Here is a 21199-nt window from a genome sequence, read left to right as displayed (position 1 = left end):
CCTTGACATATCATACATTTGAATCAGATGGGATATAATTTCTCATTTTTCTGAGTATACAGGTTGTAGAATCACATTGGTCATGCAGTCACATATATACACACAGCAGTAATAATGTCTGTTTCATTCTACTATCCTTCCTATCTCCCCATCCCCTCCCCTCCCTTCCCATCACTTCTCTCTACCTAATCTAAGGTAACACTATTTTTTTCCCTCACATCTTCATACCAGGTAAATCTTTAAATTATACTTTTTGTCCTTTGACACTTCCCATCCAACTGGTTCCAGTGGCATCAAGGGAGGCACCTGGTAAGTACTTTAAATTAGGACTGGCGGGCAACTAAGCTTAGAAGCCAGTGCAGGAAAGATAAAAGGTGTCAGGGTTCAGTACTGATAGGTCTAGGCTGGATCTTTGGGTGTGATAACCACAGTAGAAGTGATTAGAAACCAAGAAACTGGAAGCTTCTAGTTTTCGTGAGAATTGTATCACCAAAGAAACCACAGGCCTGGTCTGATAAAGGCTTGTGATTAGTAAACAGGCTCAGTGATGTAGGCCTGTAATCCCAGCCTCTTGGGAGGCTGAGGGAGGAAGATCACAAGTTGGAGGCCAGCCTCAGCAACTTAGCAAGATCTTGTCTCAAAAAATTAAAAAATAAAAAGGGCTGAGGATGTAGCTCAGTGGTAAAGCACCCCTGGGTTCAGTCTTCAGTACATCAAAAAAAAAAAAAAAAAAGAAAACACCTTGTGATTATTTGACTCCCCCCAACTCCCTTTGGGCCCTCAAACCCACACCAGCAGGAAAAGGATATGAAAACCAAGGAGTTCTCAGTAAAAGCACATGCTTTCTGACTCCACTTCAGATAAGGCTTCAGGGAGTAAAGAATAAGGAAGTTCCACTCTTGCTGCCCACTGAGGTGAAGTCAGAAACCACAGAACCAGGTATCTGAGATATCCTTACACTTAAAGTGCATCAGAATTCCTGGAAGTCAGTGGGCTAGATGGCTATGCCTGTCATTCCAGCTGCTCAGGAGGCTGAAGCAAGAAGATCACAAGTTCAAAGCCAGCCTCAAGAACTTAGCTGTCTGCCTTAAAATAAAAAAGACAAAGGGCTGAGGATGTAACTGAGTGGTAGAGTGCTTGCCTAGCATGTAGGAGGCCCTGGATTCAATCTCCAGTACCACCAAAAAAAAAAAAAAAAAAAGTTGGCAGAAATCAGTCTCTCAGACTGCCAGGTACAGCTGAGTAATAAGGTTTAAACAATGTTATAACTGGGGAGGGGCGCGGATTGGTGGTGCTAGGGATTGAACCCAGCGCCTTGTGCATGCGAGGGAAGCATTCTACCAACTGAGCAACAACCTTTTTTTTTGGAGCGGGGGTAACAAGGTGATTATAGAAACTTAAAATGATCCACAAATGGCCTGAATGTTTACCTCTAGAAAGTGACAGGGACTGCCACAATCAAGACACAGAAAGGGGCAATGCCTTGCCTCAGGACTCATAGCAATAGTAAAAATACAACCAGATGCCCTATGCAGAACAGCCAGGAGACTATGGGTCTGGAAACAGCCTTCGTCCCTCTTCCTCAGGCAACTCAAATCAGCAGAGCTGAGGGGATCAGAAGAGAGCAAGGTGGAGGCAGAACAGGAGAGCATGGGTGAGGAAGGTTCTACAGAACGGAGGCAGATTGGCAGGACATCACTGGTGTTTTGGGAGGGCTGAGAGCCCACAGTTGAGTAGCAACTCCTGCCACTAAAGCTCCAATGACAGGTTAGGCAGCGGGCTCTGGATGCAGACAGGTAGATGTGATCTTGTGGCCCTTGGAGGAGGCTGTGAGCCATGCAAGGCCTGGTTTCCTGGGTGGAGAAAGGCTCCTGATACCCTCTAAGGCTGCTACAGGGAGCCAAGCACTCCACAGAGGACCCAGCACCTCGAAAGTACTCCTGAATGTGAGTGTCCTGCTGAGGCACAGTCCTGCTACATGGGTGTTTTTCCCTAAATCTTATGCTGTGCTCTTTTTTTTTTCTGAGTGGTGCTGAGGAATTGCAGACCTTGTGCATGCAAAGCAAGCACCCTACCAACTGAGCTAAATCCCCAGCCCTGTGCTATTTCTTAACCTCAAAGAGTCTGTTCACAAAAGTCAGTAGTCAGGCTTTGACATCCATAAGAGGGTGTCTATCCGGGACCTGTGTCTCAGTCCTCAGAGAACTGCCTTCACCCAGGGGGCACACTTCACACAAGAAGTGTGTCCCCCTGGGACACCTCAGCCCACTCCACAGGGCAACAGTGGGGTCTGCACAGGCCTCGCCTCACTGCATCCCTCCCCAAAGTAGACTGGCCTGGTCCCGAGCCCTGTGCTCCTGATCACACGGGAGCCAGCAGCTCTTCCTGCCGTCGCCCATGGCCCTCTCCTTGCCTCTTTTGGATTTCATAGGACTTTACCAATAATTATCTCAAAAACACTTTAGGGCTCATCCAGTCAATGATCATTTCTCAGCATTTGCCACACACCAGGTTCTGGGAACACAGAGAAGCCAATCCAGCTGGCAGGTATTGGTCACACTACCATGTAACCAGTGTTAATGGGGGCCAAGACACCAGGAGCCAGAGGGGGACTCTGCACATCATCCAGCCCAGCTCCCTCAGTGGACAAAGGTGTGGTCTGGGGCCCAAGGAAAGAAAGGGTCACCAGAGAGCAAATTACTGCCTCAGCACTGATCCTAAAGCACCTGAGCCTCTCTGACTAACCACAGCACATGGGTCTAAAGCCCCAGAACAGGGCAAGGAGGGGCTTCGGGTGGGTTCTAGAAGGTGGGTAGGCTGTGTGCTGGGCAGCTCACCTTCCCAAGCTGAGGAAGGCACGCTTTGTGAGGCAGGCCAGGCAGAAGCCTGGGAAAGGACCTGATGCAAGAGACACTGACTAGATTTGTAGATCACAGGCCTGTGCAGAAACAAGCCTGGCTAGAGTCTCTCATGCGGGAATGTCACGCCCACTGGAGCAGGACTGTCCCCATTTCTGACAGGAAGTCTTGGTGTGTGAAAGCTCTAGGTTCCCTCAGCATGCCAAGTCCTGGGAAGTCCCCTGGCAGCTGAAGAGTAATGACAATCCTGCTATCCTGCCTGGCCTCCCCACCCAGTGTGATCTGCTCATAGTGATTCTGAAAGTTACAAGTGGTCTGCAGCTCTAGATGCCCCCAGTTTATCTGAGGTTGGTGCTCTCGAAGCACCCAGCCCTCGGTCCCCTGCTCTAAGCCCCTCCTTCTGGAAACCCTCCCTGATTCCAGAAGGGTCTCAGAGACATTCAGGCAAGTGCTGAACCTGGGAGTGTTGGTCCAGCGAGGTTATCCTCAGCTCAGGAACCCCACACAAGGCAGCTCCATCTCCTTCCACAGCCCAGGCTCCATGGGGCCTTTGTACAAAAACTGGTCCCTCTCCCAGGGCTCTCTTACCCCAACTCCATGTGACTGTCTCCCTTCCACTCCTGCAGTTTCATCTCAGCAGATAGTACCTCCTTGACCACTTGTCCTAGAAGACTCCCCTACCTGGTCAATCTGTCCTATTGGCTTCTTTCTTTAACTGGTATATTCACTTTTACTTCTTTTCATATTAACTGCCTCCTCTCAAGACAATGCTCTCTGAGGGCAGAGGACTAACTGTCATCTATGTGGTATTTCTAGAACCAAACACAGTACTAGACACAAGCCAGGGGCTCAGAATGGCTCCCTGACCCACATGGAAGGGATGTCCTTGGGGACAGAGAGGGGTCCAGGTAACCAGGTGCCACATCCCTACTGCCTTCTGCTCAACATGAGGCACCTATCACATTATGACCCTTCAATTCCACAGCCACCCTTCCAGGCAGGGAGGTATGACTGCTGCTAAATATGTTCCCACTATGATTGTAGGAGAACAATTTAGTAATACTGATCTCAACAGCAAATGAAACTTGAAATACGCAAAGCTCCAACCCAACCACTCCAATGCTAGAAAGTCTTCTATGGCTATACTCAAAACGTGTGCAGAGCACAGTTGCTTATGTCCAGAGATGTGCATCATGATGCTGTATAGAAGAGGAAAAAGCTAGAAACAACCCAAATCTCTAACTGTTAAAAAGAATATGTCAGCACTGGGGATGTGGCTCAACGGTAGAGGGCTTGCTTAGCATGCCCAAAAATCCTGGGTTCCATCCCAGTACCACACAAAATAAATACATAAACAATCAAATAAAAAATATGTCAGCATGAAACAGTCTCCAAGATCTAGTGCTAGGTTGAAACATCAGTGTACAACAGTGTACTGGGTGCCCTAGTGTGTTAACAGGGGCTGTCCAGACAGAGAGACGGTTTCTACCAATGATAGACAAGAAACTGTTAACAGTGGTTACCACTTAAGATATATAAACAGGGCAATGTGAGTTATTTTTATTCTATGCCTTATTTTGAATTTTTATGTAACAGCTATCAGACCTTTAATTTTTTTTCACTTAATTGTTTTTTAAATAGATAACCCATCCTTCTCTTTTTTTCCTCTCTTTGCAGTACCAAGAATAGAACCCAGGGCGTCATGTATGCTAGGCAAGCACCCTACCACTAAGCTACATCTCCAGCTCTTAATTTTTTTTTTTAATCACAAAATTAAAAAGGTTTTAAGGCTGAGCTAATGGCTAAGTGCTTACCTAGCATGGACAAGGCTTGGGGTTCTATCTCCAGGATCACAGTAGGTGGAGGGTGCTTATAAAGGTTCTAAGACCAGAAAATACAGCCCACCCCAAAACTCTGCAGAAGCCAACTGGTTACTCACAGCTCAGGACGATCTGGGCAGCACGGTAGAGCTCCAGGCGACACAGGAGGTCCACCAGCTGCTGGACGGTGGCCTGCCGCATGCCCCACCACCAGAGCAGCTCGCGGGTGATGCTCACGCCCTGCACCCGCTCCATGGACTTGATCTTCCGCAGCTGGGTCAGGTCTGGGATTACTTTGGAGGCTGGAGGGCAAGAGAGAATTCTGCTTAAAGTCGGAGCAGAGCAGCAATCCCTCTGAGGGATCCCCACAATAACCTAGCCACTCCCACTATGCAGAGTACTCCCCACTTGTCATTCTCCACACTGATCCTATTGAATACCAATGGGGACTGGCACATAAGTATCAGCATGGCTGCTGCCCAAGGCAGGAGAAAGATCACAGGAGGAGAGACACACAAACAGGAGTCTCGAATGCACACTGTTTCTTTGCTAGGGACAGTCACTTCACCCTCTGGAACCTCAGTGAGGAACAGAACTCCTCCCACATTCCCTTCTAGAATGGACACCGCACACAGCAGGGAGTTCCATTCATCCTATTTACTGTACAGAAGACACTGCATGGCAGAGTTGGGCAGGGTCAGCATGAGGCAGCAGGGCAAGGGAGGCCCCTGGAGTTGCCCTGGCTATCAGGACTCATTCTGCACTTGCAGGACCATGAGAGTAGGTGCCTCCTTAAATTCTGAAGTATCAGACAAAATCTGTAGGAAGCCACTGTTGGCCAGTGATAGCAAAAATAATGCATTCCTTCTTCTCAATTTTTACATACAATTAATGCTTGTAAACTAAAGAAAATATGGAGCATGCAGGGGATGGGCAGGATACACAGCATCTCACCACCTTCCCCAAGGCCACTAGGGTACTCTCTCCCTTTCCAAAAATCACCCCAACTATATAGGCATAGCTTTAAGTGTAGTTTGTTTGTTGCTTGGTGGGGGGTACTGGGGATTGAACTCAGGGGCACTTGACCAGCCCTATTTTGGTTTTTTTGTTTTGTTTTTGTTTTTTCTTAAAGAGAGAGAGAGAGAAAGAGAGAGAATTTTTTAATATTTATTTTTTAGTTTTTCGGCAGGCACAACATCTTTGTTTGTATGTGGTGCTGAGGATCGAATCCGGGCGTGTGTGCTACCGCTTGAGCCACATCCCCAGCCCCCCTATTTTGTATTTCATTTTGAGGCAGAGTCTCATTGAGTTGCTTAATGCCTCACTTTTACTGAGGCTGGTTTTGAACTTGTGATTCTCCTGCCTCAGCCTCCAGAGCCACTGGGATTATAGGCACACACCACTGCGCCCAGTAACTTTTTTTTTTTTTTTTTAAAGAGAGAGAGAGAGAGAGAGAGAGAGAGAGAGAGAGAGAGAATTTTTAATATTTATTTTTTAGTTTTTGGCGGACACAACATCTTTGTTTGTATGTGGTGCTAGGATCGAACCCAGGCCGCACGCATGCCAGGCGAGCGTGCTACCGCTTGAGCCACATCCCCAGCCCCTGCGCCCAGTAACTTTTAAGCATAGGTTTTGCCAGACATTTTGTCCAACAGGTTCTGAATCCTGCTCTGATTTATTAAATTATGGCATAAACTTTTTTCAAGTTGTTACAGCTATTCATAAATGGCATTTTATTTTATTTTTTTTTATTTTTAATATTTATTTTTTAGTTCTCGGCGGACACAACATCTTTGTTGGTATGTGGTGCTGAGGATCGAACCCGGGCCGCACACATGCCAGGCGAGCGCGCTACCACTTGAGCCATATCCCCAGCCCTTAGTACCTCCTTTTGCTGAGGCTGGCTTTGAACTCATGATCCTCCTGCCTCAGACTCTGGAGCTACTGAGATGACAGGCATGGGCCTCCACACCCAGCTCATAGGTATTAAATAACATTTATTGCAATATGTTATTATAGCTGATCTATTTTATTATTATGTGAAAGAAGCATTTTTTTAAAACTAGGAATAAAACAGCCTGGGAGGTGTGGCTAAGTGGTACAGTGCTGACCTAGTATGTGCAAGGCCCTGGGTGTGATCCCCAACACCACAGAACAAACAACAAACCTAAGCTTCAGTTCCAGGATTTCAGAAATCATAAAGCAAAAATCTATGTGAACATCAAATCATTCATTTACTCATTCATCATTCAATAAAATATCATGGAGCCTGTGCTGTATACTAGGTCTGTGACAAACACGAGAGATATTGAAGTGAGTAAACTAAAACCCCATGTGGCTTTTCTATTTGAAAAACATAAAAATCAATCCCTGCACAGTGGTGCATGACTGTAATCCCAGAGATTCGGGAAGTTGAGGCAGGAAGACAGCAAGTTTGAGGCCTGCCCCTGCAATTTAGCAAGACCCTCAGTAACTTAGCAAAAAGTAAAAAGGGCTGGGGATGTAACTCAGTGGTAAAGCACCCCTAAATTCAAAACAGAAAATAGAGCCTTGGGGCATCATGGAAAATCTCAGAGCCAGGGAGTGACATTAGATTATGTCTCTCCTCTCTGGGAGATGAGGAAGAGCTCTGACGGCCTCCCGCAGAAAAAAAGCCCGCAGGAGAAGTGCCCAGTTAGGAATGGAAAGTTTTGGAGTTATAACTTTAGTCACTGGAAATCCCAGGCCAGAATCCTGGTTGGTAGGAAGTGATGTCAGTGGGGACAGAAGCTGCTTCCAGCCTACAAAGAGTAGAGGGAAGAGGAAGGAACCCGGTTCCAGCACACTCCTTCCCTACACAATGCTACTGTCATGTGCTCACCTCCCACCCATGGGGTGGGGCATGTCGTGGGAAAGACAAGTCTACACTGCCACTGTGGCTGCTGGCAGTGGAAACTCAGCCTCTGCCCTCACTCTCCCTCTCTGGGACGCACTTTCCACCCCTGCTAATCCAGGAGAAACAGGAATTAAACTCTGGGGTTCTTCCAGCTTGAACTTCTTTTTTCTTTTTCTTTCCTTTTGTTCTTTCATGGCACTGGATGGAACCCAGGGCCTTGCGTGTGCAGGGAGAGGGCTCTGCTGACCCAGCCTCTAGCTTAGACATTTAAGTTTCCAAGAATGTGACGTATCTTAAGGTATTGGCCCATCAGCCTTTACCCACACCCGCGAAAAGGGGTCAGGACAGGGCAGAGATCTTGAGAGGATGAGTCACTACCGAGGGCTTCTGCTAAGTCACAGGTTTTTTTATTTTTTCTTCTCAACACCTGGTCACTGTAGGACCTTAGGAAAACAGAAGAAATCAAAGTATCCACAATCTAACCACCTAGAAGACCCTAAGAAAACCACTGGGAACATTTTTGCATCCTTTAGTCTAGACCTTTTCCTATAGATAAAAAACCATGTGGGGGCTCAGTGGCACAGCGCTTGCCTAGCATGCATGAGGCACTGGGTTCCATCCTCAGCACACATAAAAAAATAAATAAATAAGGGCTGGGGCTATAGCCCAGTGGCAGAGCCCTTGCCTAGCATGTGTGAGGCACTGGGGTGGATCCTCAGCACCACATAAAAATCAACAAATAAAAATAAAGGTATTCTGTCCATCTACAACTACAAAAAAAATGTTAAAAATAAAATAAAATAAAGGCATTCTGTCTATCTACAACTAAAAAAAAAATAACATATGCATATGTGCTATAGTTTATAAATGTGTCTCGAGGCCTGGTCCCAGCTGGTCGCATTCAGGAGGTAGTGCAAACCTAAAGTGAGGCTAGAAGAAGGTGTTCTGATCACTGGAGATTGTGCCAGTAAAGGAGATAACAGGACCCCCTACCCTTTCCTCTTCCTCCCCTCTTTCCACTTCCTGGCCACGAGGTAAGCAGCTTACTTGGTCACAGGCTCTGCACCAAGATGTGCTGCCTCAGGCCCCAAAAAATGAGGCCAACTGACCATGGACTGCAATCTCTGAAAACATGAGTTAAAATAAACTTTTTCTACTTCTAAGTGGATTAATTCAGGCACTTGTCATAGTGACACCAAGAGTGAGCAGGACAGTACAGAAACGGTGCAGAGGCCAAACCCTGGTTCCAAGGCCAGATGTGAACCCAAGCTGTGCATCTGGGGAAGGCCCTTCACCTCTCTCCGGCCTCAGCTTCCTCATCTGCTGAACAAGCTCTAGATGAGCTCTAAGAACAGAAATGCTTGGAGTAGAGCTTGGCATAGAGAAAAGATGACACAAATGGGGGCTATGATTGTGGCTCAGTGGTACAGCGCTTGCCTAGCAGGTGTGAGGCACTGGGTTCAAGCTTCAGGACCACATCAAAATAAATAAACAATAAAAGAGAGGTATTTCATCCATCTACAACTTAAAAAAAAAAAGACAAGTGTCAAGCAACCCTGTCATCTAGTCAATGAGGAATCCCATGTGGAGACCATCACGCTGTCCCTCCATATTCAAGATCTTGAATCCCGTGGAAACCTGGCCTATCCTCAAAGCCTTCAGCAAGGATGGCACAGCCTCCTGAAATGACTTGTTCCAGCATCAAATGCCCTTGCTCTAGACCAACTAGATGTCCCTGGGTGGAGGAAGGGGAAGCCCCAAGGACCTCTGCACCCATGGCATCCCTTTACCTCTCCATGACTCTGTGAGGGCAGCGTTATGGAGGAGGAAAATAAGGGCTCAGACAGGCCTGAAGTCACACAGCTGGGCGAGGCAGCGCAGGCTGTGCAGAGTCCTAGCACAGCAAACAAGGTGGCCACTAAACAGCCTCTCATCCCTGGCCCCACTGCACATAGCCTCAAAAGTTGCCAACTTTACACGAACTCAGATTCCAGCATTTCTTTCTTTCTTTTTTATTTTTTTAAATACTTATTTTTTAGTTTTAGGTGGACACAATATCTTTATTTTACATTTATGTGGTGCTGAGAATCCAACCCAGTGCCTCATGCATGCTAGGCGAGCGCTCTACCACTGAGCCACAATCCCAGCCCCCAGCATTTATTTCTTCAACAGCAAAAAGGGCCACAACTGCAATCACAGAGAAACAATCAAGAGGCAACAGATGTTAAATCCAGAAGAACATACATATTTGTGACTGTAGGAGTTTCCACTTCACTTTAGAATTCTTCCTACGCCCCCACACCCTCCTCTCAGGACCACAATCATCTCAGAGAGAGACTCTCTCTTTCTAAAATGACTCATGTCAGCAAAGACTTTTTAGGATTGGAGGGACTTGCTCATGTCACTAATGAGGAAACCTGAGTCCCTAGACCCAGAGAGAGCAAGTGACTGGGTTGCACAATCAGCACCCAATCAGTGACCTCTGACCCAAAACAGCCAGCCAGCCGTGGGCTCAAAGCAGTCTCTGCAGGGTGAGAAGCATGTCATGGGTCCTGCTCTGGGAAATATGGAAGTGAACTAAACAGGCAAGGTTCCTGCCCTGGTGGCATTTTTATCTCATGGGGACAGACCGACATAAACATATCAGGAGTAAGGTAATACACAGCTCACTGAGTGGAATGGAGGAAATGAAACCCACAATGGACTAAAGAGCTTGGGGAAGGCGGGCAGAAAAGGCCTCTCCAAGTGAACTGACCCACAGGGTAACGGCCAACAGAATAATGCCCACCCCAAAGACATCAGTGTCTCAAACCCTCAGATCTGGGTGAGTGTAGTACCCAGTGTGGCAAAGGAACTTCATAGATGGGATGAAGTGAGGATTCAGAGATGAGGGGATCATCCTGGATAACCTGGATCAGCCCAGTGTGATTCCCAGGATCCTCATAAGAGGGAGGCAGAGTATAAGATTCAGAGAAGTGATGACAAAAACAGAGGTTGGAAAGAGATCTGAAGATACTGCACTGCCAAGCTAGGGCTGGGGCTTAGAGGCAGAGTGCTTGCCTAGTATGTGTGAGGCACTGGGTTCGATCCTTGGCACCACATAAAAATAAACAAATAAAGGCACTCTGTCCATTTACAACTACAAAAAGAAATTTTTTTTTAAAAGACACTGCACTGCTGGCTTTGAAGACGGAGGGAGGGGCCATGAGCCAAAAGATACCTCCAGAATCGTAAGATAATAAATTTGTGCGGTTTTTAATTACCATTCAAATGTGGTAACTTGTTTTACCAACAAGAGGAAAATAATACAGACTAGAACACCAGGCATAGAAAAGGCAGGGAGGGAGAACTAAATGCAAAGACCCTGAGTAGTCTGGACAGAGGAGGCCCTTGAAGCTGAGGCAGGGGGAACAGGGAGTGGAAGGAAAGGTCAGAGGGGCTGGAGCTGGCAAGTCAGGTGAGGAGGGTAGACTACATCCTCAATTCCTGTGGGAAATTCTGGTATCTCCAGGGGCTGCAAACCCAGAGGTATTCCCAAAGATGTAAGAATGGCTGATAAGCAGGTGAAAAGATGCTCAACAGCACTGGTCACAAGGGAAATGCAAATCAAAACCACAGCGAGATGCTACCTCACACCTGCTCAGCTGGCAGGATGGCAAACAAGAGAGGGACCCTAACAGGTTGACCAGGACTCAGAGAAATCCCAACCCTCTTACCCTGCTGGTAAGAATGTGAATTGGTTCAGCCACTCTGAAAACAATCTGGCAGTTCCTCAAATGGTTCAAAAGAATTAACATATGACTCAATAATTCCACTCCTGGGTACATACTGCATAGACACACGGAAACGAAAACACATGTCCACACTCACTTATATACAAACATCCAAAGACATTTTTCATAATTGCCAAAAAGTGGAAAGAACCCAAATTCCCATCAACTAGCAAATGGATAAATTAATGTAGTACTTTCATACAATGAAATATCACTTAGTACTATTATTATCATATTAGGTACTGGGGATTGAACCCAGAAGCAATTAACCACTGAGCCCCAGCTGTTTCTTTTTTTGAGACAGAGTGTCACTTCGTTGCTGAGTCTGGCCTCAAACCTGCCATCCTCCTGCCTTACCCTCCTGAATCGCTGGGATTATAGACATGCATCCCTGTACCCCCACATTGTTTGGTGTTTGTTTTGTGGGGTTCTTCGTTTGTTTGTTTGTTTGTTTTGATACCAGGAATTGAACCCAGGGGCACTTAACATTGAGCCACATCCCCAGCCATGTTTTTTCTTTTTTCTTTTGAGACAGGGTCTCACTAAATTGCATAGGGCCTTGCTAAATTGCTGAGGTTGGCTTTGAACTTGTAATCCTCCCCCCTCAGCCTTCCAAGTCTACTAGGATGATAGGTTTGTGCCTTGCCCAACAACATTATTTTTGTTTTAAAAAGAAATTGAGGGTGTAGCTCAGTGGCAGAGTGCTTGCTTTGCATATCAAAGCCCTGGGTTCTATCCCCAGCACAGCAATTAAAAAAAAGAAAGAGAGGTTGGGGCTGGAGCTCAGTGGCAGAGCACTTGCCTCATAAGCATGAGGCACTAGGTTCCATCCTCAGCACTACATAAAAATAAATAAATAAAATAAAGATATTGTGTCCATCTACAACTAAATGAAAAGAAGTCAATCACTAAGGACAATGAACACTGTATGATTTCATTTACACAAAATATCCAGAATAGGCATATTGAAGAAAAATGTTTAGAGTGACATTTAAGGGGTACAGGGTTTCTTCTGCAGTAATAGAAATGTTCTGAGACTGTGGAGAATGCCACTGCTCTGTACCCTCTACTCTTTTTTTTTTTTTTAGTTGTAGTTGGACACAATATCTTTATTTATTTTTATGTGGTGCTGAGGATGGAACTTGCTAGGCAAGCACTCTACCGCTGAGCCACAATCCCAGGCCCCCCTACTCTTTAAATGGGTGAATTGTATGGTATGTGAATTATGCCTTTTTTATTTATTTATCTTTGCTTTTGGTGCTGGTACTGAACCCAGGACCTCACATCCACAAAGTACATGCTCTACCTTTTAAGATATGCTCCAGCTCTGTGAACTGTATGGCTAGATTTTTGTTTTATTTGTTTCTTTTGGTACTAGGGATTGAACCTGGGGTGCTTTACCACTGAACTACATCCCCTTTTTATTTTGAGACAGGGTCTTGCTAAATTGCTGAGGCTGGCTTCAAACTTGTGATCCTCCTGCCTCAGCCTCCCAAATCACAGGGTTTACAGGTATGAACTATTGCTCCCAGCTTTTTTTTTTTTTTAAATCATACAGTGCCTTCTAAATTAACTTCCTAGGAAGATAAGTTGTTCTGTTGCTTATAATTAAGAGCTGGGCTAATGTAGAAGAAATCAGAGGAAGTCCCACCCACAGTTGGTCACTGACCAGGAAACATTCAAATAAAGTCACCCAAGAAATGGGACACAGAGTCACCTAGAAAATTAGGTGCAAGACATTCTCACAGACTGCAAATTGGTGGAAATATAGAAAGCAGTATGGAGATTCCTTGGAAAACTGGGAATGGAACCACCATTTGACCCAGAAATCCCACTCCTCAGTCTATACCCAAAGGACTTTAAAAAAGCATACTACAGGCACACAGCCACATCAATATTTATAGCAGCAAAATTCACAATAGCTAATCATGGAACCAACCTAGATGCCGCTCAGTAGATGAATGTATTAAAAAATGTGGCATGGAATACACTCAAATAAAAGAGAATAAAATCACGGCATTTTCAGGTAAATGGGTGGCATTGGAAGAAATAATGCTAAGTGAAGTCAGCCAATCCCCCAAAAAAACAAATGCTCAATGTTTTCTCTGATATAAGGTGACTGACCCATAATGGGGTGGGGGGGGGGGCATGGGAGGAATAGATGAACTCTAGATAAGGCAGAGGGATGGGAAGGGAAGGGAGGGGGCAGGGGGTTAGCAAAGATGGTGGAATATGATAGACATCATTATCCAAAGTACATGCATAAAGACATGAATTGGTGTGAACATACTTTATATGAAAAATTGTGCTCTATGTGTAACGAAAATTGTAATGCATTCCACTATCCTGTATTTAAAAAATAAAATCAATTAAATATTTTTTTAAAAAAGACATTCTCACAGGTTCTCTGAGCCTCAGACAGAGTTTGCAAAGAAAGGAAGCAGAAGACTGAGCAACAGGGAAGGGAAAGACATCTCCCCATCCTAGGTGTGGTATCTACATCATTTTACCTTATGCATTTTTTGCTTTTCAAGTAATGATAGCTAAATAAAAATACATGCTACAAATAAAAACTTCTATCCATATTGTTCAAAATTTTTGCCTGGCAAGGGGAAATTAGTGTGGTACATTTTAAGTGGGGGGGGGGTGTACTAGCATAGCATGTGTAATGAATGCAGAAAGTGGAGATTTTTGAAAAATACATACACATATATAAAAATGTCTACAAAAATGACCAGGTTGAACATCCCTAGCAGGCTGCTGGCACAGTAAGAAGCCAAGATACATCAGCTGCTATTGTGACTTCCTGCACCAAATACTCAGGATGGTTATCTCTGAGAGGCAGTCTGAGTTAATCTTTTTGTTGCTTGTTTCCCACAGTATTTTACAATGGGTATGTATTGTTTTTACTGGGTTAAAACAGGGTTCCTGAACCTCAGCACCATTCACACTTTGGGTTGGATGTTGCTAGATACCAATGTCCCTGGTGTTTATCCACTGCACTGACCAAGTTGTGACAAACAAGTTCTCCAGACATTAGCAGTGTTCCCTAGTGTGCGAAAGTGCCCCTGATTGAGAACTACTAGATTAAAATACAAGTTATGGGCTGGGGATGTGGCTCAAGCGGTAGCGCGCTCGCCTGGCATGCGTGCGGCCCGGGTTCGATCCTCAGCACCACATACCAACAAAAGATGTTGTCTCTGCCGAGAACTAAAAAATAAATATTAAAAAAAAATTCTCTCTCTCTCTCCTCTCTCACTCTCTCTTTAAAAAAAAAAAGATAAATAAAATACAAGTTATAAAAATAAATAAATAAATAAAATACAAGTTATTTCTTTTGTTGTTTTCTTTTTTCTTTTTTTTCTTTTTTATTTTTTACTGAGGATGGAACCCAGGGCCTAGCATTTCTAGGCAAGTGCTCTACCACCGACCTGCACCCCCAGCCCTAAAATATACAATTTGTTCAATCTGGATGGATAACACATACATGTTCATTTTATTATTATTTTGACTGTGTGTGTGTGTGTGTATACACAGCACATATGTAGTATATATGTTTTTGATAAATGGTGTATTTTATAATCTAAAAATTTTAATTAAAATATATAACTAGGGGAATTGTGACTCAGCGCTAGAGTGCTTGCCTAGTACAAGGTTCGATTCTCAGCACCACATAAAAATAAAATAAAGATATTGTGTCCAATTACAACTAAAAAATAAATATTAAAAAATAAATAAAATAAAATAAAATATATAACTATATTTTAAGCAAAGAGAGAACAGCAGAGGAAAGGGACCAACAGATGGAAGGCAGGGAAGGTGGAGGGAAGTATTTGGGGATTGTGATATTAGCCAAATTATATTGTCACAGTGTGTGCATGTACAAATATGAAACAACAAACCTCATCATTATATACAACTATAATGCACCAATAAAAGGTGTGGAAAGAAAAAAATATATGTGACAGTATTTTAAAAATTAGGTGCCACCTGGACACTGATTTAAATCATATAGCCAAGAATAACAATTGTTCTTTTCACTTCCTTATAAGACTACCACTAGTGTTGCGTGCTCTCTACACAGTATTTTTCTCCACGTCCCACAGCTGACAAGTGAAGGAGGCTGGAAGCTGAGCCCATCACGCACGCATCCTCTCCCTAGCTGCCAGGCCTCTCGGCTAATCATACGCCGCAAACAACAAGCAAAACGCAACGAGGATTTACAAGGCAGTGAGCCCCGGCTCCCAATCCCACCCACTCTGCCACTGGGCCACCCCTGGGCAAGTTCCTCTGCCTCATCTGCGACTCGGGGTGAGGAGGACGCACTTCCCGGGCCGTGCGGGGATGAGAGAGAGCACAGCGCCCGTCTCGGAGGAAGCGCTCCGTAACTGTCATTTGCCTGTAAACTGTAAAAGCAAGGTAGAGGCGATGACCACCCAACGACAGCCTTGTGACACAAGTCTTCAAAGGCCACCCTACCTTCCAGAAGGCTAAAAGGAGGTACACAGGGCCACACGGCGAGGCCGGGGCACAGAAATCTCAGCCGCCGACCCAAGTCCCGGCTGGAGTGCCCCATGCGGCGGCTCACAGCCGCCCGGGGCCCCACTCACCGAACTGCATCCAGTCCCAGTCGCTGAGCGTGTCCATGTTGCGACACAGGTCGTCCAGCACCCAGGCGGGCAGCTGGTAGATGTAGCAGGCCATGTCAGGCTGGCCGGCGGGCCCAAGAGAGACTGTGTCGCGAGCCGCGGACGCCACGGCTCTAGCGTTAGGCGCGAGGGCCGCGCGGGAAGTGGGCGGGGCGCGCCGGCCGCCACCGCCCCCCAGCGGTCATAAGCCGCACAGCTCGCTCTTGCGTAGACTAGCGGGAGGGGCGGCGCGGCGGGGGAAAGTAAGGCCCTGGCGAGAAGGGGCACAAGCTGTGTGGGCATTTTGTGACAGCCACAGGAAGCCTTATAAGTCCACTTCCAGGGCTTTGGGCACTACACCGCCTCATGCATTCAGGAGGCTGAGGCAGGAGAATCGCGAGTTGGAGGCTAGCCTCAGCCATTAAGCAAGACCCTGTCTCAAAATTTAAAAAAAAAAGAAAGAAAAAAGGACTAGGGATGCAGCTCAGTGGTACAGTGCCCCAAGGTTCAATCCTCAGTACCAAAATTGTCTTTACATGAACGAAGTAGGAGGAACAGAATTTATACTAATAATAGCTAATATTTATTAAGCACTTAACTATATACAGGCTGCACCCAGATTATTTTACTTACTCCTTACAATGACTCTATGTAGGTATGGTGATTAACCCTCATCCTACAAATGAGGGAACTGAGATACAGGTCAAATAAAGTGCCTAAAATCATACATATAGGGCTGGGGATGTGGCTCAAGTGGTAGCGCGCTCGCCTGGCATGCATGCGGCCCGGGTTCGATCCTCAGCACCACATACAAACAAAGATGTTGTGTCCACCGAAAATTAAAAAAATAAAATATTAAAATTCTCTCTCTCTAAAAATAAATAAATAAATAAATAATAAAATAAAATCACACATATACAAGTGGCCAAGCTGGGATTTAATAATGTGCCTAAAATCATATAAGTACAAAGTGACTGAAATGGGATGTGAACTCAAGCAGTCTAGTGCCAAACTCTTCTTCCCCACTAGCTACAAATTGCCTGTTAGGGACCCTAACTACTGTTTCTTTATTTCTACAATGTGCTTTTCCTGCTTGATTTTAGGTAATTCTCACAAGCCTGTTATATTCTTTTTGTTTGCTGAGATAGGGAATCACTCTATTGCCCAGGCTGGCCTTGCACTCCTGGCTCAAGTAATCCTCCTGCCTCAGCCTCCCTAGTAGCTGGAACTATAGTTGTGCACCACCACATCCAACTTATTATTCCCATTTTATACAGGGCTAAATAGGTTTCAAGAGGTTAGGCAACTGCACTGAGTATAACATGTAGCTGTAAACACCAGCTTGGGAGTATGGCTGCCACAGAAGGAAATTAAAATCAAAGTGAGAAGACATGGGACCAAATCTCACTTCTGCCATCAATAAGCTTTGTGACCCTGGACAGCTTACCTTGACATGGTCAGGGACCCCTCTCCTATGCAAAATAGGACCCCTTAGAACTAAGGAATGAATACCTTTCAGGGGAAATAGAGCCAAGCTAGCAGTCTTATGGAATTGACACCCATTCCAGAAAATGAGGAGTTAAAAGGTAGGCTAGTCTTTAAGGTTATGGAAATGAGGTAATAGCCTCAAAGATGGGAGGCTAGGGAAGTGGGCTTAGCTGTCCGAGTCCACACAGTCGGTCAGCAGATATGCCAGCCCAAGACAGGCAAAGCAGGATCTGCACTACTCTGAAAATAATAATAGAGACTTTCCCAGATGATGAGTGACAAATGCATAGGTAAAATAGTTACCATTAAAGTAAGACACAATTACCTTTATCTTATTAGCATAATAAAACACCCCCCAAGGGAATGAGATGTGCAAAGATGCAACTTCAGTGCCACCTGTATGCATAATGATATCAAGTGGCTGAGCTCCTGGAGCTCCTGCCTGCCCCACAGATGCCATAAAAGCTCTTCTCCCCAGGGATCTTTGTCCCCCAAGTGCTATCTCCCTTCTGGCTGGAATAGAAGTTCTTAAACCCTTGCATGTTTAAATTATTTCAGGGTCCTTTGTTTATTTCTACAACTCTGGTTCTAAGAGGGCTAGGTCAGTAACAATTTCATTGTTTTTCACTTGTTTTTCACAAGTGGGATTGATCATTCCCCTACAACTTTTTGCATTGAGTGAAGGAAGCAAATGAGACCAAATTATACAGTCTACAGAGAACATCTAAAATGAGCTGGGCACAATGGTGCATATTCATAACTCCAGTTATTCAGGAAGCTGAGTCAGGATGATTGCAAGTTCAAGACCAGTCTGGGCAACTTAGCAGGAACCTGGGGGCAGGGCGGGGGGGGGGGGGACAAACACCTGTAATCCCAGCGACTTAGGACACAGAGACAGGAGGATGGCAAGTTTGAGGCCAGCCTCAGCAATTTAGCAAGCCCCTAAGCAACTGAGAATCTATCTCAAAATTTAAGAAAATTTTTAAAAGGGCTGGGGATGTGGCTCAGAAATTGGACATCTATGGCCTTGAGGCCAGAAGTGAAGCATGTCTCAGTGTGCTGAGATGCTCTTCTAGGGTATTCGCAGAGCTGCAGATAGACTCCAAGGTGGAAGACAAGGATGGATTGATAGGCTGAGGAGGAAAGCACCTACAACCCAGGTGCAAGGGGACAAAGGAGAACCAAGGCCCTCATCTTTCTCCCTTTTCTCTATTGGCACAGTCTCCCATTTATTTATCCCTTTCTTTTTCTATGTATTTATGTATTTACTTTTTTTATTCAACAATACTAGGGATTGAACCAGGGGCTCTACTGCTGAGCTACACTCCCAGCCCTTCTTTCTTTTTTTAATTTTGAGACAGGTTTCCACTAAGTTGCCAAGGCTGGCATGAAACTTGCAATCCTCAGTCACCTGAGCCCGAGTGCCGGGTTTCTGTTCTCACGACTAAAAGGGTCAGGGGTCACTCCAATTGAACTGGGCTAACTGGGCTACACGAAATAACCACACAAGAGACACAGATACCTTTTTATTTGGGGTCGCTGTGATGGCTCCTCTGACCTTAAGGGTCCGCAAAAAGAGAAAGAGCAAGAGCACATGCTGACCCCTTTTATTGAGGAGAAGCTATTCAAATGAGGCAAGGGTCAGGTTTCAGGGGGCTGAGTATCTTCATGATGTCCACTATCAGCAGGTTGACTGACACCTGGGTAGGCCAGACCCAAGGGCACAGTAAGAGAAGGGGACACACACAAGGCACTTCCATGGAAGATTCTATCCTAAACAGGGCAAGGGGTTATATTACAAAGGAACAGGTGAACGTAGCTTCACCCACGGGGCTGTAGCAAGACACTCCCATGCACAAGACACTGACCCTTGCACCCAAGAAAGGTGGGGAAAGCTCTGCCACATTTCTGCGACTGAGCGCCTCAGCACCCAGCCAGGGAGAATGACTTAGTCACGTGCAAGTTTGGTCTCCCACACCTGAGATTACAGGTGTTCCACCTTACCTAGCTTATCTCAGCCTTTTATTATTATTTCTTTGGTGGTACTGGGGATTGAATCTGGGAGGTATTCTATCACTGAGCTATACTTTCAGCTCTCTTAATTTATTTTTTAATTTTGAGACAGCATCTAAGTTGCCCAGGCTGGCCTTGAACTTTCAATCCTCCTGCTTCAGTCTCCCAAGTAGCTGAGATTACAGGCATGAGCTACCATATCCAACTTATTTTTTATTCTTTTGATCCTGGGAATAAAAGCCAGAGTCTTGGGCATGTTAGAAAGGCACTCTACCACTGAGCTACACCCCCAGCCCAAGATGCAGAATTATAATGTCAAAAAAACTTAAAAGATGCAGACTGGACTTCATGGATCAAGAAAGCAAAGCATCAATTTCGACTTCCCATCTTTTGTGTGTGTGTATGTTGCTGGGGACAGATCCCAGGTCCCCTCACATGATAGGCAAGTGCTTCCCCACTGACCTATTTGTATTCCCCCAGCCCTACTTCTAATTTCTAGCCCAGCACTCTCTCCTATGATTCTATGTAGCTGCTGGTAAAAATATTAACTTACCTTTTTTGGTCCTGTTTTCATGGGCAGAAAGAAAAACTGTTTCCATATGAATGGTTTCCTTTTTAAAAATTTTCTGCAGTGCTTAATTTTTTTTACAATGGTATTTCATTCTAATAAAAACAATAAAGCTAGAAGAAGCAATGTTAAATAAATAAATACATATGCAACCTAAGGTTGGAAAAAGAGACTTGAATGAGGTTACTTGTGTTTGCTTCCCCATCCCACACAAAGCCATTAAGCAAACAGTTTTCAAAACTCTCTCTCGGAGAAAAATCAGGTTAAAATAACCTGCCCTACCTGTTTCTTCTACTCTGTGCCATTTAATGTATTAAACAGCCTTAAAAAAAAAAAAATCAAAAAAGGAAACATCACAATCTCTTAAGAACAATACATTTAATACATTCACAGGATTCCAAATGAAAAACAACATTACTCATGCTATATGTTTTCAGTTTTCCTTGGACAACACAAAAAACACAGTATTCAACCTTGCGTTTTCACCAGAGGAATGTGAAATCTCATTTTGACACATATACTCTCATTTTGACACACAAACATGTTTAAAGAAATAAAAACAACATTAAACTACTGCAGCACCAGCTGACTTCCTTCAGTCTCCACTCAAAAAACACAGAACTCAACCTGTGTGTTTTCATGGGAGGAATGTGAAATCTCATTTTGACACAAAGACAAGTTTAAAGAACTAAAACAACCTTGAACCTATTGTGGTACCAGCTGACTTCCTACAGCTTCCACTCTGTCCCACACCACACCACCCACAGCTGCACAGGGAACTCTCCCCCTCCACCCTTGTTTCCTCAACAGAAAATTAAATATTTAGAGGTATGTCACTGAATTAAAACTACTATAACATGCTAAAAAAAAAAGCCAATTTATTTGTTGAAAGAGAGGAGTAAGATTAGATGATGCTTAAAGGGCATAGGGAAAACTATTCACATTTGTCTCATTTCTTCACTCTGGTTTTAGAACATAGGATTGTGCCCAAAGGAACTAATGATGCCAAGAAATACCCCAAATACTAATTATAAAGAAGGACTATGCTAATATTTATGAAAAGCTTATGATAATGTGGAAAAATATTTAAGTTATAAAGTTAAATGAAAAAGTAGGATACAAAACTGTATATGCATTATGATCTCAACCATGTCAAAAGCAATAAAACAAAATATG

The 21199-nt window shown here is 44.7% G+C and overlaps 1 protein-coding gene across 1 annotated transcript in view; it reads right to left on the bottom strand.

The window, feature by feature from the left end:
• Positions 1 to 16097, bottom strand: part of Irak2 (interleukin 1 receptor associated kinase 2) — a 55704-nt gene extending 39607 nt beyond the window's left edge. Inside the window, exons 1-2 of the mRNA XM_026383120.2 lie at positions 15937 to 16097; positions 4798 to 4980 (exon numbers count right to left, since the gene is read on the bottom strand). Of these exons, the coding sequence (XP_026238905.2) occupies positions 4798 to 4980; positions 15937 to 16030 (277 nt within the window). The 5' untranslated portion in view covers positions 16031 to 16097. The remainder of the gene's footprint in view (positions 1 to 4797; positions 4981 to 15936) is intronic.
• Positions 16098 to 21199: the final 5102 nt, after the last annotated feature.

The sequence above is a fragment of the Urocitellus parryii genome, chromosome 16 (assembly GCF_045843805.1).
Source record: "Urocitellus parryii isolate mUroPar1 chromosome 16, mUroPar1.hap1, whole genome shotgun sequence".
In the NCBI taxonomy this organism is placed as follows: Eukaryota; Metazoa; Chordata; class Mammalia; order Rodentia; family Sciuridae; genus Urocitellus; species Urocitellus parryii.
Note: the sequence above shows the minus strand (reverse complement) of the source record. Positions and strands in the feature narration are given on the sequence as shown.